The sequence below is a fragment of the Muntiacus reevesi genome, chromosome 12, assembly GCF_963930625.1.
Source record: "Muntiacus reevesi chromosome 12, mMunRee1.1, whole genome shotgun sequence".
Lineage (NCBI taxonomy): Eukaryota > Metazoa > Chordata > Mammalia > Artiodactyla > Cervidae > Muntiacus > Muntiacus reevesi.
The window spans coordinates 64,357,623-64,367,903 of record NC_089260.1 but is presented as its reverse complement, the minus strand read 5'-3'; the positions used below and the strand labels follow the sequence as shown (position 1 = coordinate 64,367,903).

General features: G+C 42.9%; 1 protein-coding gene across 1 annotated transcript; it reads left to right on the top strand.

Moving 5' to 3' along the window:
* Positions 1-2,388: 2,388 nt before the first annotated feature.
* Positions 2,389-4,074, top strand: LOC136144745 (serine/threonine-protein kinase MARK2-like). Its single transcript, XM_065902600.1, has one exon. It carries the CDS (start codon positions 2,389-2,391, stop codon positions 4,072-4,074), a length of 1,686 nt encoding a protein of 561 aa, XP_065758672.1.
* The last annotated feature ends 6,207 nt before the right edge of the window (positions 4,075-10,281 follow it).

The following is a 10,281-nucleotide window of genomic DNA, read 5'->3' as shown; positions in this document are numbered from 1 at the left end:
TCTTGAACTCTGCTCGTATTGCAATTATTGCCTCACATCAGTTTATTTTGTAGCTTCTGCCATTTAGCTGATGCATTCAAAGGGATCCGACCCTGGTTTGCCTTCATATTGGAGGACAAAGACTTACAAATGCTATCCTTGAGGTCTGAAACATACATTTATTTTAGAGACCAATCAGATTTTTCCCCCAAATTAAAAAAAAAAAAAGTATTAGAAATGTTTATTATATATTAGTCTCAAATCAAATTGAAAACAAAAACTGGAGCTTCAAATCAAAGTTACAATAGTATTGGCTTTTCTTTTTCTTTAACTTTTAATTGTATACTTTCAGTGTCATATCTTTTTGTCTAGACAGTGTGTTGAAAAGCAGAGACGTTACTCTGTTGAGAAAGGTCTGTATAGTCTTCCCAGTGGTCACGTATGGTTGTGAGAGCTAGACGGTAAAGAAGGCAGAGTACCAAAGCATTAACGCCCTCAAACTGTGGTGCTGGAGAAGACTCCTGAGAGCCCTGTGGACAGCCAAGAGATCACACCAGTCAATCTTAAGGGACATCAACCCTGGATACTCATTGGAGGCACTGATGCTGAAGCTCCAGTATTTTGGTCACCTGATGTAAACAGCTCTTTGGAAAAGTCCCTGAAGCTGGGAAAGATTAAGGGCAGAAGGAGAAGAGGGTGTCAGAGGATGAGATGGCTGGATGGCATCACTGACACAATGGATATGAACTTGGGCAAACTTCAGGAGATGGTGAGGGACAGGGAGGCCTGGCATGCTGCCATCCATGGGGTCACAAAGAGCTGGACACACTTAGGTGACTTAGATGACACAACATAGCTGATGAACAATGTGATAATTTCAGGTGGACAACAAAGGAACTCAGCCATACATACACGTGTATCCATTCTTTCCCCACCTACCCTCCCATCTAGGCTGCCACATATCATTGAGCAGAGTTCTCTGTGCTATATACAGTAGGTCCTTGCTGGTTATCCATTTTAATTACAGCAGTGTAGCACTAGCTTTTCTAATCATCCATTTATCTCCTTTTATCAGAGATCTTGATCTCTTCATAAAGCTTAGAGTTTCACTGTTGAGGATCTTTCATTCCAACCTGAAGGACTCCCTGGCTCAGGAAGATCGGGTGGTTGAGAATTCTCTCAACTCTCCTGAACTGGGAATGCCTTAATCACTGTTTAATTTTCAAAGGACAGTTTTGCTAAACATAGGATTCTTGGTTAACATTTCCTCCTTTCCTTAAACATTTCAAAGACACTGACCCATGTCATCTGACTTCTGAGGCTCCCGATGAGAAATCTGCTCTTGATCCTCCCGGCAAATCTTCTCTCAGCTGCATAAACATTAATAATGTGCTTTACCAGTGTCTCACACAATAGAACATTTTCCTATAGTTTCATCAAGTCAGTTAAATCATCACATTGAGACCAGAGTTTAAGGGAAAAAAATTGAATATTTCAAGTGGAGACATTATGAGGTCTTTAAAATTATTACTAACTTTCAAACTAGAAATGAAAAAGTTGCTGAAGCCTTCTACAGATTTTAATTTCTAACAAAGTGAATATCAGTCTCTAATATATTTAAAGAAAAATCTCTTTGGGACCTTTTACCTAAGTGTAAAGGGGCCTTGAAGCTGAAAAGGGAGAAAAACCACTGGGTTTATCCCAGCCACGACTGGTCCATCTCTTGTTCTGACCTCACAGGGCATCACTGTGATGAAACTCATCAAAACCCTTTATAAGACCTCAGCTGGTGCAGGTTTTTGTCCGCAGAGCTCAGGAAGCTGATTTTGGTAACCTGACGGCTGGACCTACAGCTAGCGAGCTTTTTTCCGTGTTATTGCCATTTTGTTGATTTTTTTTTTCCTTTTTCTCTTTTTGATTTTTCTCTTTTTTCTTTCTCTTTTTCTCATTTTTTTTGTGTCTTATCATTTTTTCTTTCATTTTTAGTTTCTCCTCCTCATTTTTTGTTTTTTTTCCCCATTTTTCCCCTTCTTTTTCTCATTTTACCTCATTATCATTATTTTTTGTTATATAGTGTTGCTAGTATTAGTATAGAGAGTATCATTGATATAGTTAGCAAAGTTGGTATAGCTAATAGTTTGCTAGCATAGATAGTATAGTTAGTGTTGGCACTGTTAGTATTCTCGGCGTAGTTAGTGTAGTAGGTATAGTTAAGTTTCCTAGCATAGTTAGTATTAGCACTGTTACTATAGTTGTTAGCATTAGAATAGTTGTATAGCACTGTTAGCATACGCAGTATTGTTAGAACAGTTAGCACTCTTAGTGAGGGCTTAGTGGCAGTATAGTTAGTGGCAGAGTTAGTATAGTTAGGTAATTAGTATAGCTTAGTGGTAGTTAGTATAGTTAGGGATGCAGGACTTCAGAGCCATCTCCGCTAACAAGATGGCTCGTATCGAAAATTATGAGATCCTTCACACAATTGGTGAAGGCCAATTCGCCAAAGTGAAGTTGGCCCGGCATGTTCTGACCAAGGTAGTGGTAGCAATCAAGATCATTGAAAAGACACATCGGAGGTTCCCCAAACTCCAGCAACTGTTTCGAGAGGTTAACGCTATGAAAATCATGAACCACCCGAATATTGTGAAACTCCTAGAAGTTATTGACACACCGGAGACTCTGTTCATAGTAATGGAGTACCTCAGCGGGGGAGACTTACTCACCTACTTGGAGGCCCAAGGCTGCCTGACGGAGGGGGAGGCCCGAGGCGCGTTCCGCCAGCTGGTCTCGGCTCTGCAGCACTGCCACCAGCGGGGCGTGGTGCACCGGGACGTGAAGCTGAACAACATTCTCCTCGATGCCAACAACAACATCAAGATCTCAGACTTCGGCCTTAGCAACCAGTGGCACCCAGGAAAGAAGCTAGACAGTTTCTGGGGCACCCTTGAGTTCTCGGCCCCAGAACTCTTGCTGGGGCTGCCTTACACAGGCCCAGAGGTGGATGTGTGGAGCCTCGGCGTCGTCCTGTACACCATGGTAACTGGATTCCTCCCCTTCAGGGGACGAGATTTCTGGGAGCTGCGGCAGTGCATCCTGAGAGGGCAGTACCGTGTGCCCAAATACCTATCAAGAGAAATAACAGAGTTAATACACAGGATGTTAATGCTCAACCCTACCTATAGAGCGACTTTAGATGATGTTTGGCAGCATCCATGGGTGAACATGGGCCAGGAGGAGCCACTCCTGCCAGCCTGTGGAGATTACCGTGGGGTGACAATGGGGATGATACGGGACTGGTGGATCCAGGGCTGGCTTACAAGCAGTGGCAGTGACACGAACGAACCCAAGGTGGGGGCCCGCACCATCTTTGTGAGGCCAGCCGTTTCCTCCGACCTCAGCAGCCAAGAACATACGCCTCCCGCCAGCCCTGAAGGGTCCATGCTTATTCCCCACTGGCCTTGGGAGACCATGCAGCAGGAGAACCAGGAGTCAAGGGAGAAGACCAGAGAGCCTGCCACTCCCTCACCCTGCCCAGAGGCGAGGACCGTCACCCCCAGCTCAGCCCCCTCCATTTGCAACACCCGTGATGACAGAAGCGCCCCAGCCACCGATCACGCCGGTGACCGCCACGCCACGTGCGGGACCAGGCTCACCTGTGACACCTGCAACAGGCGTGACAACAGCCACACCCGTGATACCAGCGTGACGTGGGACACCAGAGATGCCTGCGACACCAGCACCGGTGTGGTGCACCGCAGCGACAGCTGCGATACCAGTGGTACCAGCCTCACCCATGATGCCCTGAGCACCCAGGACACCACTGGGGCTTGCGACATAGAAGATGCCCGTGGCACCCGCGATACCTGTGGCACCAGTGACACCTGCCTCACCCATGACGTCAGCGGTAAAATCCCTGAAGGAACCCACTGTCCCCCAGATGTGCCTGATGCGGGAAGCTCCACCCTTGTTGGGCAGCCCCAGAATTTGTCTCCAGTCACTCCCCCTGGCCTCACTCAGAAAAAGAAGGGGGTGGCTGGGAGAACCTGGAGAGGTATACTTCCAACATCTTTGCTGTGGGCTGCCCAGCAAGAGGGGTAAAAATAAAGTGAGCCCAGAAGCACCCAGTGGACTTAAACATCTTTGCTGTGGGCTGCCCAGCAAGAGGGGCAAAAATAAAGTGACCACAGAAACCACCCAGTGGATGACCTGCCAAGCCCCCTGGGACCTGGGCATGTTCCCACCTGGATGACGGGACTCAAACCCAGCACCTCCACCCCTTCAGGAAGCCTCCTGTCCAAAACTCTGGCCAGCACAGAGGATGCTCTGGAGGGACCTGGGCGACCAGAAGAGGCACCACCCTGGCCTGGCTGCCCCTCCTCCCCTGCTGGGTGAAACTTCAGAGACTGGACTGTCCCCTGGGGCATGTCCCCATCCCCCACACTTCTGTCTTCCATGTGGTGGGGCAGAGGATAGTTATTGCCAACTCCTTGGTTCGTCCCTTGGTTCAATCTTAATAAACTTCATGCTCCAGAAAGATGTATCACACTCTGTTTTGCATTCTCTCTGGTTAGAGTAGTGTGTAGGCATGTAGTACTTGGCGTTAATGAGCTAAGAATTAGCACAATCATCCCGAAGAGCAACAGTTGCTGCACTGCAGGGCAGAAATGCAGAAAGAGTGTATTATCCCCCTGCACTGACATTACCTAATATTTCAGAAGGGGCAGAGGAAACTTTTGGTCCCTGCAGCTAGGGCTAATAGGACCGGGACGTCTAGGATAGGATAATAAGTCCTGTGAACCAGCCAGTGTGCGGTGTGGTCAGGTCCCTGTGTGGATGACTTTCCTGAATATCCTGCAGGAGCTGGGCGCGCTCCTTCCCCCATGGGCAGGCACCCTGAGGTGTGGTGTTTTTTAAATTTTTTGATGTGAATTATTTTTAAAGTCTATTGAACTAAATAAAATGACAGGTGCTGCTGCTGCTGCTGCTAAGTCACTCCAGTCGTGTCCGACTCTGTGCAACCCCATAGACAGCAGCCCACCAGGCTCCCCCACACCTGGGATTCTCCAGGCAAAACTGACAGGTTAGAAGAGAGGAATTTTGGCAGTCCTTGCACTAGGCATAAGGAACAGGGATGAATGAATCATAGTCTGTGCCCTCTGGGTTTGCTCATGCATGTTCTGCATGCTCATGCATGCAGATCTCCATGTTCTGTTTCACCTTTACCTTAAGAAGCTCTATGTGCCAGTTATTAAAATTGTTATTAAATTATTATTAAAATAATAGTTTTATAATTATGAATATAATAATATAATAAAAAGATATTTAATTGTCATTAAAATTATAGGTCCTGGGGTCTAATCTAGAACCTGTTTAAAATCTGGTTCTGCCATCTACTTAGCAGCATAACCATGAAAGACTTGTTTATCCTTTCAGCTATTCAAAAAAGTGTAGTATTAACTCCAAAATGTCAAGTGAAAGTGAGAAAGTGAAAGGCGCGTCCGACTCTGTGACACCATGGGCTATACAGTCCATGGAACTCTCTAGGCCAGAATACTGGAGTGGTTAGCCGTTCCTGTCTTCAGAGGATTTTCCCAACCCAGGGATTGAACCCAGGTCTCCTACATTGCAGGCAGATTCTTCACCAGCTGAGCCATAAGGGAAGTCCAATGTGTCAAGGTGAAGTTAAACAATGCAGGTAAGGTGCTTAAGACAGTATGGTATATAATAAATCACTGCTACCAGTATTATTCTTTTTCTAGCATTTGTTTATCAATGGAGACACCACTGTTTAGGACTGGATAATTCTTCTTTATGCAAATCTTTCCAGAGTGTTTATGCCCACTAAATACCAATAATGTCCCCCAAGTCATTGGAACAAACCAAACTGCCCCCAGATATGTTCAAACATGGGGAGAGTACTATTATGCCTCCTGGTTGATAACTTAGATAGCAAACTTCTTAAGGACTGATTTATTTTTGTGTTCTCAGTCTAATACTGTGAGCACAAAACTCAATAAACACACTTAGTAGAAATGAGTAGAGAATGAATAAAACAATATGACTTTATACATGTGCTTGAAATGCCTCCATATATATTTATAACTTTTGTTTTGTATATGGTTCTACTAAATGTCTAGAATCCCTCATTAAAAAGCAGGTAGTTCCAGGGGAAATACTCTCAGCTGTCAGTGACTGACGTCAGGGTGGGTGGACGCCAGCTCTGAGGGAAGCCCTGCGGGAGGAGCTCACGGGGCAGGAAGCACGGAGACGCGCCAGTGCTCAAGGTAAATGCAGAATGAGAGGCTTCCCGTGGTCTCTGATGGTCTCTCTGCAGAAAATCTGTGCATGAATATAAGAACATGAAAGGAAAAAAAGAACATATGTGACAATGGGAGCTCAATGGGAGACACATATCTTACCTCCATTTTATTCTAAAAGAAATTGAAACCCAAGGTTCTTTTCCATCTATCATCCTTTTTTCCTCTTTCTTTCTTACAGAATGATACCACATCCCACATTTCTCTTTCCTCGGTAATCATTCTTCCTGAGAAACTAATCTGAAATTCTTTGTTTAATATCAGTTTTTATTTAATTAGTCAAATTCTTGTCATAATTCCTTAAGAACTCATTCCCCAGGAATGAATGCTCAATGTTTTTGCCCTCAACTCTCTAAAAGTCAGCGAACTCGTGAGCACTTTGGTTTTCTTTCCAGCTCTCCCAAAGCACTTTATTCTCAGGAACATATCCATTCTCATAGCCTCAACAATGACAACTTATCCTTATTTGAGTACTTACCATCAGAAACCCCAAACTCACAAAGTTTAATTCTGTAAAAAATATTCACCACACAAGAGACAATTTATAACACTTAGTCTACATTTAAGATCCCTCCTTACTTAACAAAAGATCTGCTAATGTATTGAGACAACTGAGGCAGCACACACTGGTTAGCACAGGTATACATCTATTAGCACCACAAAATATAAGAGCAAATCTATTTCAAAAAAGAATTTTACATCTTGTAAAAGATGCAGGATTTCATGATATCAAAGCACAGTTCAGACACTTAGAAAGGCACTCATATGGAAGGGCTACTCCAGTGAACAAATGAAGATAAATTTACAGGGATGATGACACAACAGATACTTCAAAGACTTCACATTGATTTGAGTATCAAAAAATTAAGAAAGATTCTTAGAAAAAATTGATGAACCCTCACAATTGTTTTACAAATTTTGTCCTCTTTATAATTGTGTCATAACAGTACACCTGGAGAGCTTGAATAGCCAAACAATCCTAAAAAAGAAGAACAAGCTTAAAGATATCACACTTTCTGATTTCAAGCTTCTTGCTAAGCTTCCATAGTGGCTCAGACAGTAAAGAATGTGCCTGCAATGCAGGAGACCATGGTTCAGTCCCTTGATCGGGAAGATCCCCTAGAGAATGGAATGGCTACTCACTCTAGTATTCTTGCCTGGGAAATCCCATGAAGAGAGGAGCCTGGAGGGCTACAGTCTATGGGTAGCAAAGAGTCAGACACAACTGAGTGACTATCATGCTTTCACACTGTAATCAAAAGTGTGGTATTTTCATGAATGCAGACAGAACAATGGAATAGAATAGAGAGCCCAGAAATAAACTCTCACAATCATAGTCAAATGATTCCTGATAAGGAAACCAAGACCATTCCATAGAAAAAAAGACATTTTCAATAAATGGTTGTGGGAAAACTAGATATCCACATGCAAAAGAATAAATTGTACCCTTACCTTACACCATATGCAAAAATTAACTGAAGATGGATCAAAGACCTAAATGCAAGACCTAAATCTATGAGTCTTAAAAGAAAAGACCAAAGAAAAGCTTCAGGACATATTTCATTGTAATTTCTTAGAAATTTAGGGGAATTTTTTTTCTTTTTTTTTTTTTTTTACTCCACCTTCTTGGGATCCCTGGCTGGCTTTGAAAATTCAATTGACCAAGATAGAGTAGTAGGAGAAAACATGTAAATTTACTTAAAGTAAGTCTTAAGAAACATTAGTCTTCATAAAAAAATCAATATCTGAAGAAACAGTGAAACCTGAGTAATTTTCACACTAGATTTGATGAAGAGTGGATACTCATGGAGAAATATAACAGACCAAGGAGCATGAACTGAGTGTAGTATGCTGGGGGAAACTTAGCAAGGCCTATTTGGAGTCTTTCTGGCATTACTTTGTCTTTGGAGGTGAGGATGCACCTTTGTTTCTACACGAAAAGCACTTCTCACTTAAGAGTACTATGACCTACTTTGGGGTGAAAGTTGAGCAGATGGTCAAAATAAGCTTCAATTGTTCTCTCAAACTCTTTCAACTTCAGTTCAGGTCATTCACTCAGTTGTGTCCAACTCTTTGTGACCCCATGAGTCACAGCACGCCAGGCCTCCCTGTCCATCACCAACTCCCAGAGTCTACCCAAACCCATGTCCATCAAGTCAGTGATGCCATCCAGCCATCTCATCCTCTGTCATCCCCTTCTCCTCCTGCCCTCAATCTTTCCCAGCATCAGGGTCTTTTCCAATAAGTCAACTCTTCTCATGTGGTGGCCAAAGGATTGGAGTTTCAACTTCAACATCAGTCCTTCCAATGAACACCCAGGACTGATCTCCTTTATGATGGACTGTTTGGATCTTCTTACAGTCCAAGGGACCCTCAAGAGTCTTCTCCAACACCACAGTTCAAAAGCATCACTTCTTCAGGGCTCAGCTTTCCTTATAGTCCAACTCTCATATCTATCTATACATGATCACTGGAAAAACCATAGCCTTGACTAGACGGATCTTTGTTGGCAAAGTAATGTCTCTTCTTTTTAATATGCTGTCTAGGTTGGTCATAACTTTCCTTCCAAGGAGTAAGCGTCTTTTAATTTCATGGCTACAATCACCATCTGCAGTGATTTTGGAGCCCAAAAAATAAAGCCTGACACTGTTTCCACTGTTTCCCCCTCTAGTTCCCATGAAGTGATGGGACCAGATGCCATGATCTTAGTTTTCTGAATGTTGAGCTTTAAGCCAACTTTTTCAGTCTCCTCCTTCACTTTCATCAAGAGGCTTTTTAGTTCCTCTCCACTTTCTGCCATAAGGCTGGTGTCATCTGCATATGTGAGGTTATTGCTATTTCTCCCGGCAATCTTGATTCTAGCTTGTGCTTCCTCCAGCCCAGTGTTTCTCATGACGTACTCTACATATAAGTTAAATAAGCAGGGTGACAATATATAGCCTTGACGGACTCCTTTTCCTATTTGGAACCATTCTGTTGCTCCATGTCCAGTTCTAACTGTTGCTTCCTGACCTGCATATAGGTTTCTCAAGAGGCAGGTCAGATGGTCTGGTATTCCCATCTCCTTCAGAATTTTCCACAGTTTATTGTGATCCACACAGTCAAAGGCTTTGGCATAGTCAATAAAGCAGAAATAGATGTTTTTCTGGAAATCTCTTGCTTTTTCAATGATCCAGCAGATGCTGGCAATTTGATCTCTGGTTCCTCTGCCTTTTCTAAATCCAGCTTGAACATCTTGAAGTTCACAGTTCACGTATTGCTGAAGCCTGACTTGGAGAATTTTGAGCATTACTTTACTAGCATGTGAGATGAGTGCAATTGTGCGGTAGTTCGAGCATTCTTTGGCATTGCCTTTCTCTGGGATTGGAATGAAAACGGACCTATTCCAGTCCTGTGGCCACTGTTGAGTTTTCCAAATTTGCTGGCATATTGAGTATAAAATATGCCAAGGTAACATATTTTAGTGTAGCATGGACGCCAAAAGCATAGACAAAGTTAAAAGAGATAAATTGGATTACACCAATGTAAAACTTTTGTCCATCAATGACATAATCAATAGAGTAAAAAGGCAACCTATGGAATGGAAGGAAATATTTGCAAACCATATATCTGACAATGAGTTAAAATTCAGAATACACAAAACTTCTAGGGTTCAACAACAACAGAAACAAAAACAATCTGATTCAAAAATGAGTAAAGAATTTGAATAAACATTTCTCCAAATAATAAGCACATGAAAAGATGTATATCTCCAGTCATTAGGGAAATGCAAATCAAAAACACATTAAAGTGGCTATAATAAAAAGACATAAAAAAAAGGGAACAACTGTTGACAAGAAAGTAAAAAACTTGGAATCTTTGTGCACTATTTTATATTTATTTATTTATGACTGAACTGAGTCTTCATTGTGGCCCATGGGCTTAGTTGCCCTGCAGTATGTGGAATCTTCTCGGACAGGGAACCCTTGTGGCACCCTTGTCCCCTGAA